This window comes from Sceloporus occidentalis, unplaced genomic scaffold, assembly GCF_023333645.1.
Source record: "Sceloporus occidentalis isolate IW3139 unplaced genomic scaffold, rSceOcc1.0.p SCAF_13, whole genome shotgun sequence".
Lineage (NCBI taxonomy): Eukaryota > Metazoa > Chordata > Lepidosauria > Squamata > Phrynosomatidae > Sceloporus > Sceloporus occidentalis.
The window spans coordinates 6,724,143-6,750,996 of NW_028316993.1; the positions used below are offsets into that span (position 1 = coordinate 6,724,143).

At 56.7% G+C, this 26,854-nt stretch overlaps 1 protein-coding gene across 4 annotated transcripts in view; it reads left to right on the forward strand.

Annotated features, from left to right (window-relative positions):
* Window positions 1-670: 670 nt before the first annotated feature.
* Window positions 671-26,854, forward strand: part of CIC (capicua transcriptional repressor) — a 33,283-nt gene continuing 7,099 nt past the window's right edge. For 2 of the 4 annotated variants that reach the window (XM_089479078.1, XM_089479081.1), the window contains exons 1-14: window positions 1,826-1,917; window positions 3,448-6,075; window positions 15,498-15,647; window positions 15,850-16,069; window positions 16,847-16,976; window positions 17,106-17,288; window positions 18,779-18,938; window positions 19,028-19,197; window positions 19,567-19,786; window positions 21,587-21,687; window positions 22,625-23,909; window positions 25,055-25,278; window positions 26,357-26,529; window positions 26,636-26,823. In XM_089479078.1, the coding sequence (XP_089335204.1) occupies window positions 3,477-6,075; window positions 15,498-15,647; window positions 15,850-16,069; window positions 16,847-16,976; window positions 17,106-17,288; window positions 18,779-18,938; window positions 19,028-19,197; window positions 19,567-19,786; window positions 21,587-21,687; window positions 22,625-23,909; window positions 25,055-25,278; window positions 26,357-26,529; window positions 26,636-26,823 (5,803 nt within the window). In that variant the 5' untranslated portion in view covers window positions 1,826-1,917; window positions 3,448-3,476. Of the gene's footprint in view, window positions 750-1,068; window positions 1,600-1,825; window positions 1,918-3,447; window positions 6,076-15,497; window positions 15,648-15,849; window positions 16,070-16,846; window positions 16,977-17,105; window positions 17,289-18,778; window positions 18,939-19,027; window positions 19,198-19,566; window positions 19,787-21,586; window positions 21,688-22,624; window positions 23,910-25,054; window positions 25,279-26,356; window positions 26,530-26,635; window positions 26,824-26,854 lie in introns of those variants that run through there. The other 2 variants (XM_089479079.1, XM_089479080.1) reach the window with 2 other exon arrangements.

Here is a 26,854-nt window from a genome sequence, read left to right on the forward strand (position 1 = left end):
CACTGAGCCATGGATAACGGGCAGCAGCAGGGCTTCACTGCCAGCCCTAGACTCCTCCAGGAGTCTGTGCCCTACTTTTCTGAAGCGAGGGGCTCAACTTTGTACCGTAAAGGTTACTTTTTCTGGCCTACTTGGGGAACCAGAGCCAAGGGGGACCTTTTCCAGGCCCTGTTCCGAAAGGCGAGGGCTGGGAAGGGCCTCTTTGCAGCCGCTCCTCCCCACGTTCGGGAGGGTTCTTGACTAGAGAGAGCAGGCTCCCGGGGCAGGATGGCCGGCTGCCTGGCCCGCATTTGGCCGGGAAAAACCTCTGCCTCGCTGCTTGGCTGGGAACTCCTGAAGATCCAAAGGAAAGGCTCCCTTGCTCTTCGGGAAGCCGTGACACGGGTCTGTCCCCGGAACGCGCGCTCCCACGTGCACACGGACGGGCGGGACTGACACGTGTCGAGAGAGACTTGTGCTGCAGGGAAAGGCCGCCCCACTCCAATCGCTCCGCCCTCTCGCCGCCGAGGCGCGTCCTGATTGGCTGCCAGGCTCGGCTGCGCGGACCAATGCGAGCTTCCCACGGTGACCTCATCCCTCGGCCGCCCCGGGCGCGGATTGGCTGCCTCCGGCCACGCCCCCTGCCCCCACGTGGGGAAGGGGGGTCCCGGTCCGGGCGCTGATTGGCTGCGGCGGCTGCTCCGCTGTTGCTGAGGGGAAGCGAGGCCCGGGCGGCCGGAGGTCCAGGGAGCGCGAGGGGGCCGCGGCGGGTGAGTGGCCGGGTGTGCGGAGGGCCTGCCGATGGGGCTGGGGCGGCTGCGGCGGCGGGGGTCGCCAGGCCCCCTCCCCTCCTCGGGAGTTGTACTTTGCGAGGGGCGGAGGGGAGGCCGCGCGGCCTGGCGGGAGTTGTAGTCCTTCGGGACAGTCCCCGCCGGGAGAGCCCAGAGGGCGGGCCGCCCAGGACTACAAGCCCCGTCGGGCCTCGCGCGTAGGCCTCCCCGAAGCATGGCGGGAGCCGTAGTCGCCGGGCCGCCGCCTCCCTCGAGTTCCCCGGCGGCGAGGGCTCGCCTGGAGGACTCCCTCGGCAGGAGACGTCCGGCATCTCCGCCGCCCTGAGGAATGGGGGAGGGGCCTGCGCGGTGCATCCCGGGAGCTGTGGTCCTTCCCCGAGAGGACTTCCGGGTTCCTCCTTTAACCTTGTCGGCAGTTGTGACTATTCCGGCCGTGAGGCCTAGCGGTCCCGGTGCCCCGCCTTCGTCGCAAGGCAGCCCGGGAACTGGCGTCTTTCCCTTCCCCGGTTTGGCCGTTCCGCAGCCAGGAAGGATGTTTGCGAGGACTGCCAGCCCCGTGGAGCACTGCTCCCAGTTCCTGCCTCCGCCCAGTTTCGCGGGGCGCCATGGGAGTTAAAGTTTGTTGCCTTGGGCTAAATGGGCTTTTCAGCTGGTGGCGAGCGTCCTTGAGGACTACATATCCCATGGGGTTCAGGGAGCCCTCGCTCTTCCTGATCCTCCGGCACCAAGTAAACAAGTCTGAGGCCTCGCCCCGCCCCTTCTTCCTCGTTGGTTACTGTACAGGAGGCCCCGCCCACGTCTCCGCTGGCTCGCCTTCTGATAGGCTACTGTAAGTGCTCCTCGGCAGGGAGGGGCAGGGAGGCAGCGGGCGGTCCCCCCGCCCACTCTGAGTGCCGAGAGGCGGGGCTTCGTCTCCGTCTCGGGGGCGGGAACGGCGCAGGCAGGCTAACTGGCGATTGGCCGCTGCGGAAATCAGTCACAGAGTTGTGGTCGCCGATTGGAGGGCGGCTCCAGCTGGTCCAGATTCATTCACCATTTTGTCTGTTGGAGTAAAAGAGGCTCGCAGGGGCCGAGAGGGGCTCAGGCTGGAGCCTCCGGGAAAGGAGCCGGGAGCAGCTGGACCGGAGCAGCGCTCCCCGGAAGAAAGGTCGCCCCTGGAAGGAAGCGCGGGGAAGGGGGAGGGAGGGGGTCAGAGGTCAGGGCTGCGGGGGGGGCGGGCGGAGGTCCCGCCAACTCCGTCCCCGAATAAAGTGGGACCCCCGGAGCCCAAAAGCGGAGGCCGAGGGGCGCTGCTGATTCGCCCCAAAACTTCCGGGTCCCAACTTGGGAGAAAGGCGGACGTAAAAGAATACGCCAATGAGTCTGTGGGGGGGGGGCTTCCCAAAGAGAGAGCGAGCGAGCGAGCGAGCGGAGGAGGGAGGGAGGCCTCGGAGCATTTCCTGTCTGTGGCGAGAGGGATCCGGAAGGAGCGCCGGCGCTTCCGCCTTCCGCTCCCGGTGGCGGGGAGGGGCTTCCGGCGGAGACCCCGGGCCTTCGGGGCCCTTGGCTGCCTGGCCCCTCCGCTTGCCTCCGGGACTGGAGCGAAGGGGGCCGGAGCCCTGTCCCCGTTGAGGCCTTTTGGAGGCGCCCAGGAAGCACCTCCGAGGGAGCCGCTGGCCCCAAGGAGAGGGTCTCCCCAGAGGCCTCCCCAAAGAGCCCGCCTCAAGAGGGGGGCGAGAGAGAGACCAAAGAGGGCCTCCCCCCAGAAGATGGGGGGGCTAGTTGTCTCCAGGTGAAGAAGAGCAGGAAGGCTGGCCCCAAAAGGAACCGTCCAAGTGGTCAGGAGACGCTCCTCTCCAGTGCCCCCTTCCTTGCTCTCTCTTCCAGAGGCCTCTCTCCAAACATCTCTCTGCCTGGGAGCCCTGGTCCAGACCCAGAGGGCCCTTCCACCTGGGCAGAAGGGCTGGGCGCAGCTTGAAAGCTGGCACTCCCAGCCCTGAGGGCCTGGATCCCGGGGCTCAGCAGGGCTGAGTGTTATGGCTGGCCCTCCCTGGGGACAGCTGCGCTCGCTCATTCCTTCTCTTGGGCCACATCCTCTGTCCTTTGGCTTGCGTCCACACACTGGACACACAATGCTCTCAGGCTGGAGCCGAGGAGTTCTGGTCAGGGATGGTGGTGATAAGAGAGCCTGATACTGGGAAATCAATGGGGAGTTGTGGGTGGGATGCGGGGGCCTTCCCACTCAGGGCTCAGCCTGGAGGATGCTGCCTTCACGTTTTCTGGGAAAGGGTCAGGGATGTGCGTCCGCTCTCCAGCTCTTGCCACACAACCGCTTCCATCCGCTCCCTTAGCCATCATGGCCAGTAGTCAGAGCTTGGAGTCCAACAGGGCCCAGAGGGCCTCCTGTTCCTCCCCATTCTTAGAGCAGCAGAGGAGATTTGGGGAAGGGCTGGCAATGATTTTGGCAAGGGGAAGTCAGACCAGGCCCTGGAGAAGTTCCTTTCTTTTCCTTTTTTTGGATTCTAGTGAGACTTTCCAGCATGGTGATGGCATCCTGTGAGGTGCAGTCTGGAAAAGTAACTTTCCCAAGCTCTAGGCTGGATCAGGGAGTGGTGCTGTGCTAAACGGGGGGAGGGGGTTCTGACCTGAGGAGTACGGGATCCCCTCGTAACCCTCCCCTCTGCCTTCCTTCCCTTAGCTCCCGATCCTCCAGCTGGGAGAAAGAAGATGAAACCGGCAAGGAAGTCTGCCTCTTCCTCCTCCTCCTCAAGTAGCAGGAGCCGCAGCAGCAGCTGTTCGCCACCCTCCACCCGAGCCAAAGCTCAGAAGCAAAAGACTGCCCTTGAAGAGGAGCCCCGGCCCGAAGAGACGGACCTTGGGGAGGACCCGGGGCCAGAGCAGCCCCTGGCCTTTGTGGGTACACGGTGCATGCAAGTACAGATGGAGCCTGGCTTGTCAGAACTGGTGGGAACTCACAATGACCCCTACAAATTGCCCGTGGGGGAGGCGGAGGCAGAGATGGAGGTCGGTGGCGTGGAGGCCTCCTTGAACCGCAAGACAGCCACCTTTAAAGCCCGGGCACCTTGCAGGAAGTACCTGGCTGGGGAAGAATCCAGTGGTAGTGAGGGGGCCCCGGTGATGGTGGCAGCACCACTCCAGGAGGAGGAGCCCCGGCGCTGCCCTTCCTCCAGCACCGACACAGCCAGTGAGCACTCAGCTGATGAGAATGAGAAGGGGGCGGGAGACATGTGGGTGAGGCCCCCGTCAGGAGAGTTCGATCTCCGACAGCTGCGCTCCCAGAGGGTGCTGGCCCAGCGCGAGGGACTTTTCCACCCGGCCGTGGTCAAGCAGGTCCGGCGTGGGCAGGACCTCGGGGTGCAGTTCATAGGTGACCGTGCCACGGCTTACTATGAAGGAGCCCTGGGATCTGGTGCCATAGATGTGGTCTTGGATGCCACACCTCCGTTGGGTGCACTGGCTGTGGGTACGCCTGTCTGTGCATGTGTGGACCCCGAGGAGACAGCTTACCGGGAGGGCACCGTGGTGGAGGTGAGCACCAAGCCCGTCTCCTACAAAGTGCGCTTTACCCGGCCCATCCTCCTTTCTGGCACGGGGGCAGCCGCTGCCCGGAAGGACTCTGCCTGGTTGCAGCGCTCTGCCCTGCGCCTCCTGCGGCCACCCTGGGGCTGCGAGGCCCTCCCTGGAGAAGGCAAGCCTCCCGAGAAGCCTCACCCTTCGGTAGAAAAGGAGGAGAGGGCACCTCTGGCTCTACCTTGCCCAGAGCCAAAGCAGCCTGAAGATGCTGAGGTCTCCAAGATCAGTGCTGCCGTGCGGGCAGAGGAGCAGTCAGTGGTGGTGCCGCCCCAGATCCTCTCGCCACCCAAGTCGCCTGCCTTCCCCCGGCTGCCTGAGCAGCCTTCCCCTCTGCTGACCCCGGAGGCTGGAGGGAGCCGCAGCAGCAGCGTAATGTCGGTGGACAAGTGCAGCACTCCAGGCTCCTCCCGTTCACGCACTCCACTGACAGCGGCGCAGCAAAAATACAAGAAGGGGGATGTGGTCTGCACCCCCAATGGTATCCGCAAGAAGTTCAACGGGAAGCAGTGGCGGCGGCTGTGCTCCCGGGAGGGCTGCATGAAGGAGTCCCAGCGCCGTGGCTACTGCTCCCGCCACCTTTCCATGCGGACCAAGGAGATGGAGAGCCTCTCAGAGGGCCGGGCCAGTGGGCTCCGGGAAGGCAGTGCCGAGTTTGACTGGGATGAGACCTCGCGGGACAGTGAGGCCAGCAGTGCCCGGGGGGATTCCCGCCCACGCCTGGTGGCCCCTGCTGACCTCTCGCGCTTTGAATTTGATGAGTGTGAGGCAGCTGTCATGCTTGTCTCTCTGGGGAGCTCCCGCTCGGGCACCCCCTCCTTCTCACCGGTTTCTAACCAGTCCCCCTTCTCACCAGCCCCCTCCCCCTCCCCCTCTCCACTCTTCGGCTTCCGCCCAGCTAATTTTAGCCCCATCAATGCCTCACCCGTCATCCAGCGGGCTGCTGCAGCCCGCAGCCGCCACGTTAGTGCCAGCACTCCCAAAGGTGTTGGGGGCACCGTGCTGAGCCCAGAGATGCTGCACCATTCTGCCTCCCGAGAGCGCCACCACTCAGGCATCACTTTCCATACCAACCTGACCTTCACAGTGCCCATGAGTCCCAGCAAGCGGAAGGCCGAGTCCCATCATGGTGGCGGCCCAGGATCCACTGCCGACTTCCACAAGAATGACAGCCTGGACTCTGGGGTGGAGTCCATCTCCCACACGCCCACCCCCTCCACCCCAGCCGGCTTCCGGGCCGTCTCGCCCGCCGGAGTGGGACCCTTTGCCTCCCGCTCCCAGCAGGCCTCACCGCTGCTGCTGGTGCCTCCACCAGCTGGCCTGACCTGCGACCCTGGCCCCAGCGTCCGTAGGGTGCCCGCTGTGCAGAGGGACTCGCCCGTCATTGTCCGCAACCCAGATGTGCCCCTGCCATCCAAGTTCACGGAGAAGCCTCTGGAGAGTCGAGTGGGCAGCCCCAGAACTGGAAAGGCTGGTGCCAAGGAGTTGCTGGCTGGCAAAGGGCAACTGCAGGTGCCGGTGCCTATCAATGTGGGCCGAACGCTGCCGTCCAGCCAGCCCAGCATGGTCTCAGCGCCAGAGCAGGCACCGCCACCCGCCTTCAGTGTCTCCTCCCCCTTCCAGCCAGTCGCCTTCCACCCCTCCCCAGCTGCTCTGCTGCCGGTCATTGTCCCCAGTGAATACACCAGCCACCCAGCCCCTAAGAAGGAGATCATCATGGGGCGCCCTGGCACTGGTAAGTGGCGTTTTCTGGTCTGTTTCTGGTGGTATTATCCTCAGCCTGGCTCTGTGTTTCTTTCACATGCTTCCCTAAACTTAGTAACCTTTCAGTTAAAGCAGACCCAAGTGAAAAGAGTAGGATTAGGTGCTGATGGAACGTGCCAGCAGATGCTTCTCTTTGCAGGCAGTTGTGATACAAATAGTTGTTAGTCCTTCCATCCCCTAAGCCTCTGAATGGTGCCGGATTTGTAATAGTGTGAATTGTGCTGGGTCTCTGTTTGGCACAGCTGTGCCCTGAAGTGCTCACCTGGTTGTTCTGGGCAATCACAGATGGTGGGCAGGCTGGTGGTGTGGACAGGGGGATTAACTCCACACTTCTTCCACACTTGGCATAAGAAGAAAGGCTGGAAATGCTACTTTTAAAAAAAGTGCCTCAGTCCAGCCTTCCAGGGGTTCTAGGCGTTGCTTTCCAAAAACCTTAACACTGACCATCTTTCCTTGGAGTCCAAGAGGAGGAGAGCCTCAGCTGCCCTGCTCAGCATAGAGCTGAAGCTGTTCTTACTTGCTGTCTCCCTGCAGGCCATTAGGTGATGAGGATGAGGGTGGTGCAGGCTAGTAATGTATAAGAGGATTATAGACAGGCTTGGTGTGCCATAAAGCACGGGGCTTAAAGGCCTTTGGTTCTGATGTGGGAGGCCTGATTCCAAGAGACACCCCTGCCCTGAACACTCTGTACCGCCTTGGGCAGATCCCAGAGCCTGCCTTCCTCTTCCTTTGTAGTGTAGAAACAAAAGCGGGCACTGTGGAGACAAACTTGTGAGGGTGCAGGGAAGGCAAAGGCAATAGAGATGGGAGGACTTTGTACCTTACAAGTCTTGTACCCATTCTGGGCAGAAACAGGATTTCTCTTCAGAGGTTTAGGATGCCCCAGGGACTGGGGGTCAAAGGCCCTCCCAGGGCTGTTGGACTCCAAGTCCCATCACGTCTGATCTTTGGCTGTGCTGAGTGGAGTTAATGGGGTTGGAGTGGAGCCACACACAGAGTTTCCCACCCTGCAGTTGCTGCTGCTGTTCCTAGTCTGGTGTTACTTGTTATACAGTAATGATGGGATTTTTTGGCTCCTCCCATTCTGGACTACTGGCCTAAGAAACAAAATGGCTGGTATAGAAGAGGTTGTGATTCGTACAGGGAAAGGAGTGTTGGGTGAGAGGCTGTCTGTGCAGCATGTTAGCTTAGTAGTTTGGAACAGTTAACTTTTTGGACTACAACTCCCAGAAGCAAATAGCCATGCCAGCTGAGGGGGTTCTGGTAGTTGTAGTCTGAAAAAGTAACTTTTTTCCTGTGCTCTGGCTCATAGAATTGTAGAGTTGGAAGAGACATTCCTTGGACAGCCTTTCTCGGTCAGACCTAGAAGTCCATGTAACACCACCATCAGTCACTGATGGCCCTCTGGACGTTGTTGGCTTGCAGGTCCCATCAGCTACAATCAGCACAGCCGGGGCTGAGACACAATGGGAGCTGCAGTCCAGGAGTACTGGGGAGAGTCACACAGTGGTAAACTGGGCAATTTGTGGGTGGGTAGAAGAGCCCTGCCCTGCTGCTCTTTGCCTCCCTTCCCACTGGAGGCTCCTGCCCTTGTGGCCAAGAGCTACTGGTTGCCCCGCCATTGGGAGAGTTGTAAGCAAGTGGTCCAACTGAGATTGGTGCCAGCCAACTGGCTGGGCTAGCAGCCTTGAATAATCTCTTTTTGATAAATGGTGTTGTCCTGTGTTACAGGCAGCCCCGTTTGCCCAGGGGTGAGCCTCTGGGGTTAGGGCCAAAGCCAGAAACCTCCTCTCTTTTTCTTCTCTCACCTCCTATGTTGAAAATGGGGGAAGCCAAGGTGGGAAATAAAACTGTGTGTGTGTGGTAGGTGACGCTGTATTCTGTGTTCCTCATGTTCCTTACCTTCCGTTACTCTCTGCCAGCTCCCCTCTTGGCTGGAAGATAGGTTAATGCAACTTCAGGCCTCTCAGTCAGGTAGCATGGCTTACCAGGTGCCCATGTACCTCTGATCAGCGCCTGGAAAGGGTGATGTTTGAGAGGAACCACTCCCAGGATTACTCAGACTGCATATCTTCTAGTCTTTAAAAAATGCCTTTTCAAAGCTCTTGTGTTTGTTGCTGCTCTCCTGAGCAGGTGGCTTGGACTGGGAATGCTCCCCTGCAGTCTGTGCATGTCTGGGTGCCGCTAGTGGGGTTACCTATGGCCTTTAGCAGGCCTTGTTTGGATTGGTGAGTTCCTTCACAAGTCCAGGAAAAGGCAGTCTGGCTTCTCTTGGAAGGGACCTGGGAGCCATAGAGCAACAGTAGCTGCTTTCTCTTCCAGATATTGGAGAACCCTGAAGAACTTGCTCTAATTCTGCCTGCATTACAACTGCAAGAGGGTTTTAAGGCTGAGTGAGACTGGAACCATGACCAATTTGACTGAAGTACTGGTTTTGGTCACTTTGAACTTGACCAGTTGCTCTTTTTCCCTGTTTCATGATTCTGGAGCTGCTCAGCTGATGATTGGTGACTGGTAGAGTTGTCAGACTATATTGAAGGCTTGTAAAAATCTCTTGCTTATGGCAAACAGGACTTCAGTCCAGGTGGGGAGGCACTGATGAACTAGAAGGGAGTTCTTCCATTCAGGCCACCTGAACGTTACCTATGACTGGTTGAGAGAGGTGTGTGTGTGTGTGTGAGAGAGAGAGAGAGAGAGAGAGAGGAACGGGGCCAGTAACTTTCCTGGTCTTGTTTTCAAAGGTGCAGCACAGGCACACTGGGTTAATGCTGCTTCAAGGATGTGTTCAGAGCCTTTGGTGTTTTAGGGCTTGATATTTATTGCATGGGGAAAGACTTCAGACTTTGTATACAGAGCAGACACACAGGCAAACTGGGGAGGTTGTTCTGGAGAGACCAGTACAGTGACTTCCTTCCATCTCTCTCGTTGCTCCGGGTTGCAGGTCTTTGCTTTGAAGACATCTGGGCTGAAGCATCCGGTGCAAAGCCACAATTAGGGGAATGGTTCAGAGGATATTTTTCCCCCTTAGACACTGGGGAGATTCCCTGGTTTCCACATGCAGGCACACCTGGGTTCTGGCTTTGCGTGGCTTCTGGCTTTGTGGTAGCTTTGTCTTTCTGGAAAAGAGAGAGGGAAAGCGTGGGTCACGCTTGCACACCTTGCTCTTCCTTCTTTGCTTTTGTGTTATATAAGCCTTGGGAAGTACATCTTCTGGGGCAGGGGATGGAGTGCACCCTGGTGCAGGGGCTCCTCATTTATCCAACAATGGGGAATTTGATTGCTGACTTGGGACAGTCTGGGTAGAGTTCATTTGGTGGCCAAATTCTCCCATTGACTGCAAGGGGCTTCTGCATGGCACCAGTTAAAGGTCTGGAAGGCTCCTGTGCTCCATGACTGGGCACCACTGAGGCTGATTTTATAGCAGTCGGGTATGTCACCATTTGGCACCAAAAGATCTCTTGAGGAATCCTGGAGCCCCCCCAATTCCTGCACAAGGCAGTCCATTATGCGAAGACTCACTTCTATGCCCTTGGGGACCCCTTCCCCGGGGGGGGGGGGGATGACTGACATGGATGTTCGTGGTTGAACAGTTCCTAGCACAAGGGGCTCAGCCTTTGCCACTCCAGATGTTTTGGGGCCCTGGGCAACTCCAGGGATTCCTGACCATTGTTCATGCTGTCCGAGGGCTTTCTGTAAACTGAAGTCCAATGACATTCAGAGGGCCAAAGGGGGTCAAGTGCCAGAGTTGCAGAGTGTGTGGGGCCAAGGGCATGCTTTGAGCCTGTACCCCCTCTGTCCCCCTATCCGCTGTCCTGGGGGGGGGGGCTAGTGAGAGCAGAGGACCCAGGCCTGCCAGGGAGGGGAGAGTGGGGCACAGGGTGTGTGTCTCCCATTCCCAGGGTGCAGTCTCCCTGCAGCATCTCCAATGCAGTTTGCTGTTTCTCGGCAACGGGTAACCAAGACTACCTTCTCCTGGCTGCCTGCTCAGAGCCCAGGCTCTATTTTTATCACTGGGGGGGGGGGAACCAGTTTCAGACAGGAGAGTACATGTGCGTTCACGTGGGGGGGGGCTGTTGTACGCCACTGTGTACAGCTTGAGGCTTGGTGTGTGTGTGTTTGGCTTGAACAGGACTGCAGCATGGTGGGTCTGCTTGCCCTCCACATCAACACACACAACGCACTCCATTGTGCATTGGCACAAAGCATAACTGCACTGAAGTGACGGAGGCGCTCCTTGCTGCGAGCACGCGCGTGCCCCTTGCATGCGCTCAGGTGTCCTCTGGTTGCTTTGCACATGTGTTTTCACATGGCACATTAGTGAAGCAACTCAAATGAACCCAGGGCACACTCTTTCCCAGGCTCTGTGTCCTGCAAGCCCAAGTTTGTGAGTGATGGCACATACCCTTATGCTTTAAATGTTTGAAATCTTCACCCTGAATCAACAGGTGGCTTTCAAAGTGCCATAAGCCTAGCCCATTCATGATGGCATAAACTACACACACACACACACACACACACACACACACAGAGGGATGGAGCGGGGAATTGCAAACCAACTTAGTTTTTGAAAATTTTGTTCTGCATGTCAGAAGGATGCAGTTAATCATTAAAAATATATAACATATTCTATGATATATGGCAAATTTAATGCGATGACTGCTTTCAGGTCAACTAGTCTTCAGCAACTGACCGTTGTGTGGTTCTGTCCTTTCTGTGCATGAGAACAATCTGTATTCTTCCTTGGTTAATTCATGAGCCATAGTTTGTCAATGTGGAACCAAATTAATAGTCAGTATATAAACATAATATATTGCTTATGTAGCGTGCTTTTTGGCACATGTATGTGTTTGTGCACACATGTGCATCTAGAGCGAGGGAGGTGAGTTGTTGGTGTTCAGGGAGGTGCAAGCCCTTTCTGTTTCCATTGCCATTGCACTGCGTGCCATACTTCAGAAGCACCCAGAAGGGCAGCTCAGTAGCAAAGCAGGGTGCTTTGCGGGCAGATGGCCCCATGTTCAAGGGGTAGTTTCTCCAGTTAGAAGAATAGCTGAGAGTAAACATCTCTGCCTGAGACCCACAAAATGTGCCTTCTACCTAGCAAAGGTACTGATCCATCTGGACCATCCAGCTTATGGGGTGCCAGGGTATGCGCCTCCTTTTCCTTTGGAGCTGCGTCAGACAGCAGTGTGACACCATGCGCTGAGAGGCTCCATTGCAGCACCTCCTCCGGAGAGCAGCATGCCTGCTCCATCTCCTAGATCAGAACACAAAACGGTGGACTACCTGCAAGTAAAGAGAGTCCATGGAAACGTTAGGAAGCCCTCCTTGGCTGTAAGAGCTGTTTGAGAGGGGAGCATGGGGGCCTCGGGGAGCAGGGAGGGCTTTCCTTTTTTGGAGATCTTTAAAGAGAGGTTTGGTGAGCTTCTGTCCGGAGGAGTGTTTGACCCGTGCCTTCCTGCAAGGCTGAATGCGGCTGCGGCCCAACTCTGTGGTGATTCTGTGTTCTCACACCAATTATGGCAGGAACTGTTGGCCTTCCAGACATTTGGGATTTCAACTCCCAGGAGCCTCAGCTGCTCCACTGGTGATAAGGGATTGTGGGAGCTGTATTGCCAAATGCCTGGAGGAATGAAGGTTCCCTCCTAACACCCCAGTATGTAGCACAGGGCTTGAGAAAGGTCATGCCTTTGGACGGGGGTTTGAAGCCGGACGGTGACTTTCCCATTAGGAAGAACTTCCTGGCAGTAAGAGCGGTTTGGCAGTGGAACTGTGGTGCCTTGTAGTGGAGCCTCCTCCTTTGGGGGCTGTTTGTAAAGAGAGGCTGGGTGGCCCTTGCATGCGTTAGGGAGGGCTTTGGCGGCGTCTTCCTGCGCGGCAGAAGGAGCGGATTGGGCTGGTGGCCCCTTTGGGGTCTCTTCCAACTAGGACTCTGTGATTCTGTGAGCTCTGGTGGAGTGCCACAAACATGCCAGTCACTTGAATTACACAACGCACGCATGCGCATGCACACACACACACACACAGCTGTGCCAGGGATGCATAATCCTCAGTGCGCCAGCAGCTTCAGTCACAGTAGGGCGCTTTGCCAAAACCCAGCCGCGGGAGCAGGGTGTGTGCGTCTGCGTACGCATACACATAGACACACACAAACGCATATGCAGCCTAGGCAGATAGGCCCGCATGCATGCATGTTGTTGCCCTCTGTACTCCTTCAGTGTGACCAATGGCACAGTGCCTTCCTGACTTTCACCCTGTACCTCTTTGTTGCATGAGGGAGCACCAGCCCAAGCGGGGCTAAGTAGAGAGGTGCCCAGCAGATGGGCAGCTGGGATGCCAGGGAGGAAGAGGCCTCCCTGGGCAAGGGGCATTGGGGCAGGCGGTGCCAGTCCTTATGCCCAGGCGAGCAGGGGCTGCTGGGCGGCTGCTGGGCCTTGTGGCTCCTGGTGGCTCCTGCTGTCTCTGCGGCCGTGTTTTCCCAGGGCTGTGTGGCCCAGGGCTTCAGCTGCCACAGCCACTGGCAAAGCGCTTCAAAGCATCATGCGCCCAGAAGAGGTGGGACCACAACTCCCAGCATTCCTTGCCGTTGGCTGTGCGAGCGACGAGGCTGCTGGGAGCCACTGCCCAAATGAGAGCCACAGATGTAAATGCGCTTCTTGCCGTTGTGCTGCAGAAGGAGTGATGGCCGCTCTTTCCGTACCACTACAGTTCCCAGAGAGCCCCCACGGCTCCTGGCCGGGGATTCTGGGAGTTGTAGTCCGGAAAGGGCACGTTTCTTAGCGGCTTGAGCGTCTTTGGCTGCCGCCGCCTGCTTGTTTCCTTTGGCCTTGCCCCATTGCCCGTGTCCTGCCGCAGACGGAGCAGAGGAGGCCCGAGTGGGCGGAGGCAGAGGCGCCTTCCTCCTCCTCCTCCTCCCACCAGAGGCAGAGCGAGGGCGTCTGCTGCTGCTGTGTGTTGTGGGCCCCGTCTCTCTCTCTCTCTCTCTCTCCTGGCTTCACCTCTCCGCCCATTGGCTGAGGCTGAGGCTCAGGGAGGCAGGGAGGGGGCTGGCTGCGTCACGCCCTCGGAGCCCAGGCGCTGGCTCTGAGTCAGGGCCAGGAGGAGGCAGGCAGGGAGGCCCCTGAGTCACCGGGACGCGCTCTCGCTGCCTGCCGCCTCTCCTGCCTTTCTTTCCCCGCGGAGGAAGACGGAGTGGCCCCGAGCCCCTTCCTGGCTCCTCCCCTCCTCCTCCTCCCTGGGGGCGTGGCCTGGCGTGCGGAGTAAAAGGGCGGCCAATGGGGCCCTCCCCGCCTGCTTTGCATATGACTGGCATTCCAGGGGCGGCCAATGGGAGGGCGGCAGGGCGGGGGCTCATTTGCATGTGAATGAGCGGCGTGGCGTCAGCCAATGGGAGCGCGGGGCTAATGGGGCCTGCGTGACGAGGGAGAGCGGAGAGCAGAGCAGGGAGGCGGCGGGCGAAGGCCGAGGCGGGCGGGCGGGCGGGCGGGGGTCCTCTTCCCTGGCTGCCTTCCTTGTTCGTCGCCGAAGGAAGGAAGGAAGGAAGGAAGGAGGCCGCGGAGAGAGGCGGGCGAGCGGGGCGGGCTTGGACGACGCGGGCCTCGAAGAAGCCTCCGCCGGAGGGGAGGGGAGGGGCGCCGCCCGGCCCGCGGAGCCCCCTCCTCCGTCTCCTGGGTCCGGAAATGGCGGGGGCGGCCCCGGAGGCCAGGAGCGCGGGCTCCGCGGGGGCCCTTCGCGCCACGGCCCTCCTCCGCCGCCTCCGCCGCTGCTGAGGGGGCGGCCCAGGGATGTTCTCGGCGGCGAGAGCGGCCTTGCCACCGGCGGCGGCGGCGGCGGCGGCGGCGGCAGCAGGAGCGGAAGCCCTAGCCTCGTCCTCGTCCTCCTTGGCCCCGCTGCCGCCCCGGGGCCTGGGCATGTTCGGTCAGTCTGGGTCTGGCAGGGAGCGTGGGTCCTTCCCTCCAAACGGCGCCCTTTCGGCCCTGGGCGAGGGCTTGCTCTGGGGATGCTCAAGGCCTTGGTCTCTCTCTCTCTCTCTCTGGGCCCATATGGGGGGGGGGTGCCTTCCCATTTGTGCCCTTCCTTCTCCAGCCCCTCCGCCCCCCGCCCTTTCTCCCAGCGATGGATGATGCGGTCACCCGCCGGAGGAGAGGAGAGGAGAGGAAGCCACTGAGCCAGCAGCACTTCCCGGCAGAGAGCGACCGCGATGCTCTCAGCGCTTTGAATAATTGAGTGAACTTTATGGGCTGCGAGGGGGAGGGGCGGGGGCCAGGGAAAGGCCTCGTCGCCCCCCCCCCCCGCACTCCCAGGCCCCTCCCTCGAAGCAGGGCTGGGGGGCTCAGGCCCCAAAAGCACACCCTCCTCTGCTCCTGTTAGTTCCTCAAGGCAGTGGGGTCACACAAAGCCCCTGCTGCTGCTGCTGCTGCTGCAAGGGCCAAGGCAAAGGTTGCAAGGCGGTGGGGGGACGCAGAGGCTGCTGCCCTCCCACTATCCATTGAGCGTTACTGCCGTCCTCCATGGCTCTTGTCCAGGGCAACCACCCTGGTGCCCTTCTGCCTGGGGAGGGAGGCGTGGGGCGGAGGGTCTGCAGGCCCTTGTGTCTTTCTCCCTTCCTCCGTGGCCACAGTTGTCACTGGCAAGCCTTGGGCTGTGGGCATCCCATGGAAGAGGATGTTTTGCTGCAGGTGGACTGAGTGAAAGCCAGGTGTTGCCCCTCAAGCAGCCTGGCAGGGTCCCGATGGGCTCTGGCTGCATGCAGATGACCCAGAGAGAGAGAGAGACCATTTGCTTCTGCTCAGCCTTGACTGTTTGCCCCTTGCCCCCCCCCCCAAAAAAAAAACCCCAAGGAGGAAGTGTTGCTGAGCCTGATATGGGGCAGCCGGAAGGGAAGTAAAGGGAGGGAGAGTCCTGATGCTGGCTTCCTGGACGGAGAGGCCCTGCCAAGGGTCTTTCCCTGGGAGCCCCAGAGGATGCTGCTCCCAAGAGCCAAGCCGCTTGCGTGGGAGTCTCAGCCAGCCAGCCAGGCCCCTTTGCCTCCCCTTCCTCTCCTGCAGCTATAAAATTCCTCTGCCTGGCTCCCAGCTGGGAAGGGAGGGAGGCCAGGGTTGCTTCCTGGCAAGCAGAGGAGAGACTCTCCCTCTGCCTCTCCTGGGGGACGGAAGCATCTGGGGATGAGGCATGGCACAGGCTGGGACTGTCGGGCCAGAGCAGAACGCTTTCCCAGGGAAGTGATGGAATGGTGAGAGAGGAAGGGGGTCTATGAATGTGTGAATGGAGACGCAGGTAGACAGTGCCAATCTTCTATCTCACTGACTCCCCACACACACACACACTCCAAACATTTTGCCCCTTTCTTTGTGCCAGTTGTCTGTAATGCTTTGTTTCATTTCTCCCTCCCTCCAGTATGGACGAACGTGGAGCCGCGGTCCGTGGCGGTATTCCCATGGCACTCGCTGGTGCCCTTCCTGGCTCCTAGCCAGCCAGATTCCTCAGTACAGCCCAATGAAGGCCAGCAGCCTATCAGCCACCTTTCTACGTCTAATCAAAATAAAGGTGAGGGGGAGCTGGGACACAGCGTGGAGGTTTCTCCTCAAAGTCTCCTTTCCGTAAGCCGCCTGCAGAGCACACTGTGGGGGACGGCGGGTGCTGCCTTGCCAGCCAAGATGGGGCTGGCCCTGCCTGCCTGAGTGACTGACACACTGCTCCCCCCCCCCCCGGTCTGTCCCACTCTTATATTGGTCCTTTGCCTTTTCAGAGCCCCCGGAGTCAGCTGCAGTGGCCCATGAGATCCCCATCGTGTCTTTGGGGGCTGAAGCTGGGAGGCCAAATACCTCCCACCCTGGCAGCCCAGCTCCAGTTCCCCAGCCACCCTCAGCCACGACTCCTGGAGCTGGAGGGGTCCCGTCCCAGCATGAGGATGACGTCCCAGGGCACCCACGCCTGGATAGCGAGACGGAGAGCGACCATGACGATGCGTGAGTGCTGGCACTTCTTCTGCGTCACTTCTTGTTGGTCTTGTAAGGCTGCCATTTCTCAGGTCTGACGGGCAGCCAGGCACAGTGAAATCTGTGTCAGGAGTGGGAATAGTGATCTATGGGATTAAGATGGAATAGGAGGTTGTAACTGAGGACTAAGTGGGAGAAAGTATGGCTGCAGGCAGCAGCTTGAAAAAATACAAGTCAGCAGCAGTTGGGAGGAAGGGAAGAGGCTGCATGGCCAGAAAGGGGGCATTTTCCAGTGGTGGCACCCAATTTTGGGAGCCTGCGTATTGTCCCAGACGTTTTACAGACTCTTAGATTGTTTGTATACCTTTGCATTTTACCCTCTTGCTGGTTGTAATTTGGTTGTTTCCTCAAAAAAGATGTGTTCTCTGCTACCCCTGTGAGAGCCAGGATGGTGTAGTAGTCTGAATATTGTAGTAGGACTCTGGGAGACCAAGGTTCGAATCCTTGCTTTGCCCCAGAAATCCACAGGGGACCATGTGTAAGTCACACACTCTCAGCCTCAGTGGATGGCGAAGGCAAACACCATCTAAACAAATCTTGAACACTCTATGATAGATTCACCTTAGGATTGCTATAAGTGGGAACAGCACATCACAATTTTTTATCTTGCTTTTATGCCCTGTCTGTAGAATTTAATCATATTGTTGAGTTTTATCTGGAGTATATTAGTGATGGGAGGGCCCTGGGGGGCAGCTGGTAGAAGAGGGCAAGATCAAGCCTGATCCTCCTTCGGTCTACTCTGTGCAGGTTCCTGTCAATCGTATCACCTGAGATCCAGCTCCCGCTGCCTCCGGGCAAGCGCCGTACCCAGTCCTTGAGCGCCCTGCCCAAAGAGCGGGATTCATCCTCTGAGAAAGATGGCCGCAGTCCAAACAAGGTACGAGGGCCATACCTCCCCTCCAACCATCACCTACAACCTATATATGTTCCCCTGTCACTCCACTTTGGAAAAATCAACAGAAGTGGGTCTGTTCTTTGAACCCACCCCTCCCTGTCTTTTTGGCAGAGAGAAAAAGATCACATCCGGCGGCCTATGAATGCGTTCATGATCTTCAGCAAGAGGCACCGGGCCCTGGTTCACCAGCGGCACCCCAACCAAGACAACCGTACCGTCAGCAAGATCCTGGGGGAGTGGTGGTATGCGCTTGGGGCCAAGGAGAAGCAGAAGTACCACGACCTGGCCTTCCAGGTATGGCATCCTTTCAGCCCAGGCAGCCACCTGGAGAGTCAGAGCTCACTTTGAGATGGCCTCCTTTAAAGTGGCTTGTGGGTCTGGGTCAGACCAATGCTCTGTCTCTTCCAAAATTCTGTCTCCCAGGAGCAAGAAGGCTTGTTTTGTACAGCTGGTCGAAGCAGCAGATTGGGAGAGCTGGATTTGGGTTGGGTTCACAATGCCCCGAATTCCCTGTGTTGGCTAGATGTCATCCTCCTGTGAGTGACGTTTGGAGGGCATGAAAGGCATGTCAAACAAAAAAAAAGCTTCATTTATATACCACTTCATACTCAACTAACAGTGTAAGTGTAGCTGTAAGCTAATTGCCCCGACAAGCTGCTGGGGACTCATTTTAGCGATCTCCTCAGAAGGATGCAAGCCTGAGTCAAGCTTAAACCCTTTTGCTGGGATTGAACTCACAACCTTATGGTTTTGAGTGAGTGGCTGCAGTACAGGCATTGAACCACTGTGCCACCAGGGCTCAAAACATGATATTGATTGAAGGACTGGATTTCCTGAGGAGTACTGTGTGACTTTTTAAAAATGCAGGTGTCTGGCCCTCATGTTTTATGAGATAATACTTTAAGGTGTGCAGAGTAAAACCTGGTTGAAATCTCAGAAGTCAGAGGACAGGGAGGAGGTGCCTTCCTGTTTTAGGGAAACAGCTTCAGTGTTACACCTGGCATCATATCCCTTCATCTGCTGCTCAGCACAAGTTTTACTCAAGTTTTATTCGAGCTACAAATTTTGGCTCTTTTGAGGGCAGAATTTAGGCATTCAGCAACATCCATTTTCATAAAAGTATAGTGTCTAGATCAAGAGAAGTAATAGTGCCACTGTATTCTGCTCTGGTCAGGCCCCACCTGGAATATTGTGTCCAGTTCTGGCACCACAATTCAAAAAGGACATTGAGAAACTGGAGCGTGTCCAGAGGAGGGCGACTAAAATGGTGAAAGGTCTGGAAACCTTGCCCTATGAGGAACGACTCAGGGAGCTGGGGATGTTTAGCCTGGAGAAGAGAAGGTTAAGAGGTGATATGATACCCCTGTTTAAATATTTGAAGGGATGTCATATTGAGGAGGGAGCAAGCTTGTTTTCTGCTGCTCCAGAGAACATGACCAGGAGCAATGGATGCAAGCTCCAGGAAAAGAGATTCCAGCTCAACATTAGGAAGAACTTCCTGACAGTAAGGGCTGTTCGACAGAGGAACACACTCCTTCCTCGGAGTGTAGTGGAGTCTCCTTCCTTAGAGGTCTTTAAGCAGAGGCTAGATGGCCATCTGTCGGGAATGCTTTGATTTGGATTTCCTGCATGGCAGAAGGGGGTTGGACTGGATGGCCCTTGCGGTCTCTTCCAATTCTATGATTCTATGATCCCTTTGCTTTCAGCATGTGGCCCAGGAATGTTTGTGCATGTGAACACTTGTGTTCCCCTCTCCATTCATTTTTTTCTTCTGATCCCTCCAGGTGAAGGAAGCACATTTCAAAGCGCACCCTGACTGGAAGTGGTGTAACAAAGACCGTAAGAAGTCTAGCTCAGATGTCAAGCCCGCTGGGCCTGGAGGATGTGCCAAGGAGACACGGGAGCGCAGCATGTCAGAGACTGGCACTGCTGCTGTGCCCGGAGGTGAGCACTCTCTTCCTGCCTTGCCCTTTGTCATGTCTGCTAGCCAGGACCCCTTCAGCTGTTCTCACTCTTTTCTCCTTTCCTGGCAGGTCCTTCCGAATTGCAGGGAAAGGCAGGCATGGGATCCGGGCACTGCCACGGAGACCGAATCTTCCCTACGGCAGGGCCTGGGGCCCAGCGCCCTCGGGCCTTCTCCCACAGTGGGGTGCATGGGATGGAGAGTGACCAGGACAGCCAGGTGTTGCAAGAGCTCACCCAGGTGTGTTGATTGTGCTGTGGGGCTTGGGGGCAAGGCGGCAGGAATTGGGGTGGTTAGACTGGCGTGTCTCTGGGTATCGCCCCTCAGCCCTTGGGCAGAAGACATAGTAGATCTGCCTTACTAACAGAGGTTCTTGAGGTGGCTTGCAAATGCATGAACACAGGGCTAAATCAGTGTGCATTTAGCTATAGCTCCCTCTTTCCTGAAGTGGCCATGCTGGCTGGAGGATTCTGGGAACTGTAGTCCCAGAGATTATCTTGTCCATGCTCCAGTCCAGTCTGAGAGGCATCTGTTAGGCCCTGGCTTCTGGACCCACTGACTGTCCTCTGCCCATGCTGGGGGATCTAACGGATTGCCATGTTGTTCCAGATGTGCTCTGGATCGTCTCTGTATGCCAGTGGCAAGGGGCAGTATGGGGGGCTGGGCCCTTCGGGGTCCCCCTTTGCAACGCCAGGCGAGGGCCCCCGCCCCTCCTTGCACCTGCATCCCTCCCGTGCCTCCCGTTCCCAGCGCACTACCAGCGAGGACATGACCAGTGATGAGGAGCGCATGGTGATCTGTGAAGAGGAGGGCGATGACGATGTCATTGGTGAGGAGCCCCCCCACCTGCAAATGCATGCTGCCTCCTCTCTCTCTCTCTCTCTCTCTCTCTCTCTTTTTCTCTTTCCCTTTCTCTCAGAACGAAATTGAAGGGGGAAAACCCATGACCTTCCCCCATTGAAGTAGATCCATGGATTCCTGATTAAGATTTTGTATCATGTCAGGGTATGGAAATTGGCAGTGGGATGTACGGTCTAGCCTTTTTAGAGTTTCTTTGTTCTTGTTTTTCAGTTTCTGGCCTACAAGGTTGCAATGGCAGGTGTGGAACTGTAGGAAAGTCCAGGTAGACTCTTGCAAGAGGCCTGGTTCTTTGCTAAGCTGAGTTGGAAAGGAGAGGTTGCAGGACATCCAGGGCTTTATTGGGGTGCATTTGTTTCTTATCCCTAAGAGAGGAGGATAAGCATGTGTGAAATGGGCACGTTTATGCAAAGCTGTTCACTTGATTTATTCAGGTTGTAGAATGGAGTGGCTGCTTTTCTTCCTGGTGAGGCCATTGTAAAATACTGTCCATAATTAGGGTTCTTAATTTATTCCGGGAAAGAGTAGAATCCAACATTTTCTTTACTTACCATTGCCAAAGTGTGCTGGTTTATTAGCATCTATTAGACAAACAGTCCAGATTTTACTAGTGCCAATAAATCAGTGGAATTTCCTTTTCTAGACATACACTCAATTCAGGGGGGTGGGAGTGGGGGCTCCTTTCTCTGGGAACAGTAGCTTGGCTGTGTTGCATTCATGGCCCAGAACACAGGGTTAACAGAAAAGGCATAAAACTACTCCAGCCATGCTGGCAGGTGATAGATGGGATGGCAGAGACAGGCTCAGAGATCCTCTCAACAGGGGCTATAGCAGCCTGTGAAGCCCCCTCTCAGCCATCTCTTGGTGCCAACGGAAGGGAAGGTGAATGCTGAGATAAAGTCCCCGTTCAGTGCAGTGGGCTGGTGGTCTCTGAGATAGCAGAAGGGTGGGATGGGAATGCTCCGGGACTGCAACTCCCATAATCCCTCCCCACTGGACTACAGGTTTATGCAAACTTGTTCACATGATTTATAAACCCTAATTATAGACAAAACTGTGCAAATACTTCATGTGACTGAGAGGGCAGATGGCAGTCCACTGACATCTGGAGAAAGGCCATCGGATTCTCACCTCTAAGATAAGGCTCTCTGGCCAAGAGAAGGGTGCTCAGCAAGAGTGGGGGAACTGGCACAGCTTGTGGTTTTCCTAGCTTCTTAGATGGGTCGGTTGTGAGTTCAAGAGGCATGTTGCATCAGGGTGGTTTGTCTGTGCTTAAGCAGTCATGAAGATGGATGGAAAGGTTCTCTGAATCCATGAGAAATCCCTCTGGCGGACAACTGGAGTGTGGCCAGCCCAGCCCAGAGCCAGCCCTGCCTCTCTGCCTCCCTGGCAGGGCGTCATTGTGCCCTGGTTGTTCGCCCACCACCACCGTCTGTTCCTTCGATTACACAGCTCCCTCCGGCACCCAAGCACCCCCTCCGCCGGGCATTGCGGAGCAGCCGCTGTGATTGTGAGAACATGCGCACTCCCTCCCTCAAAATCCCTGCTGTGTTGTGCTTGCATCTGCAGTAAGTGTATTTGAAGGTCTGCCATAATCCTATCCCTTGGATAATAATCTGCCTCCCTCCCTCCCTCCTCTACCCTCTCCTCTCCTTTTCTCTCTCTGTCCATCTCTTTCTCTCTCTTTGTCTGGGAGGGGGCCTTTGGCAAAGGGAGGGGGGCTGGAGCAGGGCTAGGGGGCCCCTGGATGACTCGCTTTGCTCTGTTTCAGCTGAAGATGGGTTCAACCCACCTGACTTGGACCTCAAATGCAAGGAGCGGGTGACAGACAGTGACAGCGAGGAGTCACTTGGGGAGGACTCTGACGGCAAGGTAAGCCTCAGGAGGCCAGGGGTCTGCCTGGACCCAGGGTGGGCTGGGGGGCTTCCAGAGGGAAGACGTCTCCTTGACTCTTCCCATGTTTTTCCCTCAAACTTGGAATCAAGGCAGCTGGCAAAATAAAAGCAAGTGCAACTAAAAACATACAAGAAGCAATGATTACAGTCATATTAATATGTCTAAGGAATTTAAAACCAGTTAAAATATTGCTTTAAAACCAAGGACAAGAAGTAGCCCAGCACACACAAAGGTTAGCTTCCTAAAGCCACCTGGAAGAGTAGGAAGGGCAGTGAGGAGGAGGCCAGCTGGGTCCCCCCAGGGAGGGAGGGGTGCCTGTTGAGCGTCGAAATGTTCGAAACCAGTATCTGGTGGGGTGAATATTAGCAAAGGAATATTTCTGAAGCCTTGAGCAGCCCTAGTAACGCCAGTCCTGCAATAATGATAATCTGTGCAGTTGAGGACGTATGCAAAATTTACATGTGGTTACTTTGAGCAGAAAGCAGCGTTTTCTGTGTCCAAAATGGTGTTTTCTGGGCAAAACAAGCATATGTGTATTTTGCACAGAATAAGCCCTGTGAACAGCTGTCAAAGGGTACACAGTTTTGGGAGATTTTCTCTCATTAGACAGAAAATTGCTAAAATTACTCCTGGTTTCTTCCAGATGAAAGTTAGTGCAGGGTAGCCCCTCAGCCAGTATAGAGTTGTGTTTGAGCAACCTCTTCCAGATGAAAGTTAGTGCAGGGTAGCCCCTCAGCCAGTATAGAATGAGTTGTGTTTGAGCAACCCCAGCTGGATGTCCCAATGCCATCTGCTTGGCATGCAGTGGGCTGAACTTGAAAAGGGTTTTGGGACAGAGGCACCGCTGGGGGTCCCTAGTGGGCTATGCAGGGTCGTCCGGCCTCCATTTCACAGCCTCCTCCTTTGCTTTTAGGACTTTGGGCAGAAGCGCTTTTCCCCAGTGATCCGTGCAGCTGCTTTGCCTCCTGCCTCTGGCACCTTTGCCTCTTGCCATCCGCCTCCGGCCTTGGATATGGAGCCGCCTCCCTCACCTGCCCCCGGCCATGACCAGCAGCTCCCTTCCAAGCCCTACAGCTCCTTCCAGATGGTGCCGGGCACCTTCAAGGCCCAGGACTCCCGCGGTGGGCTCCGCCCACTCAACACGCCAACCAAGCGCCCAGAGCCCCGGTTTGATGCATCGTTGGCCACTGCTTCCTACAGGCGGAAGCGGGCAGACAGCTCCGGAAGCTCGCAGGGGGCAACAGAGTCTGGAGCGGCTACCATTATTGCCTCCACACAATCGGTCATCTCTTCACCTGTCAGCAGCAGTGGCAGCTTTCTGCAATCCATGATGGTGCCAGACTCTGTCCGCTTATCATCCGGCACAGTGCTGGTGACAGCCCCCTCCATGACGGCTGCAAACACAGGCGTGATTGGCTACAGCGGGGCACCCAGCCTGGTCCGTGCGGCCTCCACCGTTGTAACGAATGTGGTCAAGCCGGTCAGCAGCACGCCGGTGCCCATCGCCAGCAAACCCTTTCTTTGTGGATCTGGGGAAGGGTTGCCACTGTTCAGCTCCCCTCTCTCGGAAGGTAGTGCCAGGGCTGATGGCGGGCTTTCCGTGGGCCGGATTGGTATGGTCTATGCTGACAAGAAGACTCCTCAGTCACCCACTGTGCCCGGCACTGGAGTCCAAGCCTCCTCTCCTCATTTAGTGACTGGACCGCTCCTCGGACAAGGTTTGGCCACCATGGGGAAGGGCCCCTCTGGCCAGGGCAACGTTGTCACCAACCTGCTTGTTGGGACCCAAGGTTACAGCCCAGTGGGCGGCGCGGGAGGCGCAAGCGTCCCAGTGACAGTGCTGCCTCCTGGTACCATTACCCAGCAGCCCTCTGTCCAGTTCATCACCCAGAATCCCCCTGGGCAGAATGGTCCTTTGCCGCTGAGCATCCTGCAGCCTCAGGGAATCCTGTCTGGGGCAGGAGGCAAGGCGGGGGGTATTACTCAGGTGCAGTATATCCTGCCAACACTGCCGCAGCAGCTCCAGGTGGCCGGGGGGAAGGTGCCGGCGGGAACGGGACCCCCCGGCGCTGCCAGCATTCATTTCACTCTCCCGCCGGCCAATGGGAAGGTGCTCACTGCCCCCCAGGCCATTCCAATCATCCAGCCGCCCTCTGGCAGCGGCAGCAGCGTCACCGTCATGTCTTCAGCACCCAAAGGTAAGAGTATACCTGTTTGTGGGGGCAGTCCGACTTGGGTTCTCCCTGTCGTGGGACTCAATCCTGCACATGTCCTGAATTGGAGTAACTGTTGTCACTGGGGGCTGGAGGTGAGCCTTTGCCTCAGCACAAGTGGAGAGTTGAGTTTCAAAGTGATACTTCTGTGAACTGTGGCTCCCAGATCTGTCCAGCTGGCATGGCCGCTGGGGATTCTGAGAGCTGTAGTCCTAACGGTCAGTTCTGAGGAGTGGGCAAGAGTCCTCACTAATAGCATCATTTACATCCCAAGGTGGGGTACAAAGACTCTCCCTTGCCTCCCCTTCAATTCACAGAGTGTTTGGAGCTGTTGTGCATGCAGCCCTGGGGCAAAATAACAAAACCTGGGGGAGGATAATGATGTTATGACTGTTGCTATTAATAATTTATTTTTGTCTTGCTCTTCCCCCCCTAAACTGCTGCTGAAGGCAGCTTATAAATTGAAATACAAATCAGTTATAATATACCAAAGGCCAACATTAAAATGTGAAGAGTTTCATCAAAAATAATTCTCTCTCTTACTTTGGTGTTATGAAGATTTCACTTATCAGTGCACTTAAGCACTCCCTAAGCAATTTACAGAGTGTAAGCTCATTGCCCCCAACAAGCATGGGACTCATGTTAGGCACCTACGGAAGGATTCAAGCCTGAGCCGAGCCTGAGCCCTTGGCTGGTATTGAACTCGCAGCCTTGCGGTTTGTGGGCGAGTGGCTGTAATACAGGCATTTAACCACTGTGCCACCAGGGCTCCTATAAGGGACACCATTTTACTATGTACTTGGGCATCCATGTATTTTGGTATCCGTGGGGGTCCTGGAACCAAACCCCGTCGCATACCAAGCCCCCTTGAGTCCTAGTTTTGGAGAAAGACTGAGGTATAAATCCATTTCTTCTTCTTCATCATTGCTTCAGGAGTTTCTCAACGTTTGGTTCACCAGATGTTTTGGACTTTAGCTCCCAGAATCCCTGACCCGTAAACTGCTGGCCAAAGCCTCTGGGATTCTGGGGACTGCAGTCCAAAGATCTGAGCTCTGGGCTTTTCACACACACACACACACACTGCCAAGCTGACTTATGTAGTGTGCTTTTTGTCACTTCTTTCCCTACAGTGCAATCGGCGTCTCCAGTCCAAGCTCCCTCGCCAGGCAATTCAGCCCAGCACCTGGTGTCTGGGCCAGTGATGACCCCTACAGGGCTCCAGGTGCAAGGCAAAGTCCTGGTGCCCATGGCTGCCCCTCAGGTGACTGTGCGGACCACCACAGCCACCCAGCTCCCTCTGGTCACTCCACCCTTCCAAGTTCCTGTGCAAAATGGGAGTCAACCGGCAAGCAAGGTTAGTATTTGCGTGGTGGGGATGGGGGGGTGGGAAGCGGGCAAGGGACTGGCAAGGGCCGTGTGCAGTGCACCTGAGGCATGGTGCTGAAGGCAGGGAAGGTGGCGTCTGGACAGGGCTTGCTGGTATCTGCGAAGGCTATGACTGGCAGGAACAGTACAGAAGTACAGAATGGGCATAAAACTTCCTTAGCACCCCAAATGCCTTCCTTACACAAAGGAGAAAGGGTGCAGGTCAGGGAAGCACAGGGGCAGGAGGTGAGAATAGTCCCCCCCCCCTTCCCATCTTCATCCCTTCCTATTGCCCTGCACCCATTTTCTGCCCACCCCACTAAAACCACCCTCTGCTTTCAAGACATTCAGGAGGAACAGTGCCTGGTCCCACCCACAGTGTCCCCTGGGCCCTATAGCTCCTGCCTCCCCTCTTTCCTTCTCTTGGCTCTTGTTTGGACTGGGCACATGGGATGCCCTCCTGCCAAACTCAGTGCCTCACTGCCCGCTTCTACAGAGTCAGGAGAGCAGCAGATTCTGCCTAAATGACTTGGCAATTACATTAGCTGGCAGGCAGCCTGTGTTGCATAAGCCCGCTTCCTTTGGGGCCTGCAAGTGGCATGTGTAGGCCGGCATGCACCTGTGGGGAAAGGGGTTTCCCAGCAGGCAGGGTTCTAACCTCCTGTCTTCTGGGTTTAGCTCCTCCTATTCGCTCCTGTAGGCAGGGACAATAAAGAAAAGACCGGCCCCTATATAGGGAGGAGCTAGCCCCCCTGAGCCTCAGTCAATAACAAGCCAAGTGACTACTAAAGTAAATCAAGGAACTGAACTTTAGTAACATCAGCTAAGGGTTAGCTAGAACACCTTAGAAAAAACTAGAATAAGAACAAACAAGAACTCAGAAAAACCAATCCAGTAACAAGAAGAACAAAGCAGATCCACCAACAGGCAGCCAGGGTCGGAGGCCGCAGGCAGCACCCAGATAGCAGGATGCTAGGACCCTCGTCTGCTGGAAATGAATGTATCACGGGTAAGTACCAACGTTCGTCTTTCTGTTCAGCACTCACCTGGCTTTCCTGCCCTTCCAGATCATCCAGCTCACCCCGGTGCCAGTGGTCCAGTCCCAGCCATCTTCACAGAGCGGTGCCACACTGGTGCCACCTCTCAGCCCAGCCACTCTTCAGGGCACTGTTGCTGCCGCTGTTGTGGGCTCCCCAAGCCAAACCCAAAAGGTGCTGTTGCCCTCCTCTTCCTCCACTAGGTATGGATTGGCCCTGTCAGTGTGCAGCGCGGGATCCTGGGGGCTTCTAACTTCTTAGCAGCAGCCATGGTAACCCCTCTTCCCCCCTTCCCTCTCTTTGCCCCAGGATCACTTACGTGCAGTCGGCCGCGGGGCACCCCCTCTCCCTGGGCACCTCGGCCTCCCACACACAGCCCAGCGCCCCCACGCCCGCCACCACCTACGTCCAGTCCCCCATGGGCCCGGCCCCTGTGGCACTGGGCTTCACCACAATCGGGCCAAACGGGCAGGCCATTGTGCAGCCATTGCTCTCGGGTAAGGCCGGTAAGGCGGAAGGGGGCTGGGG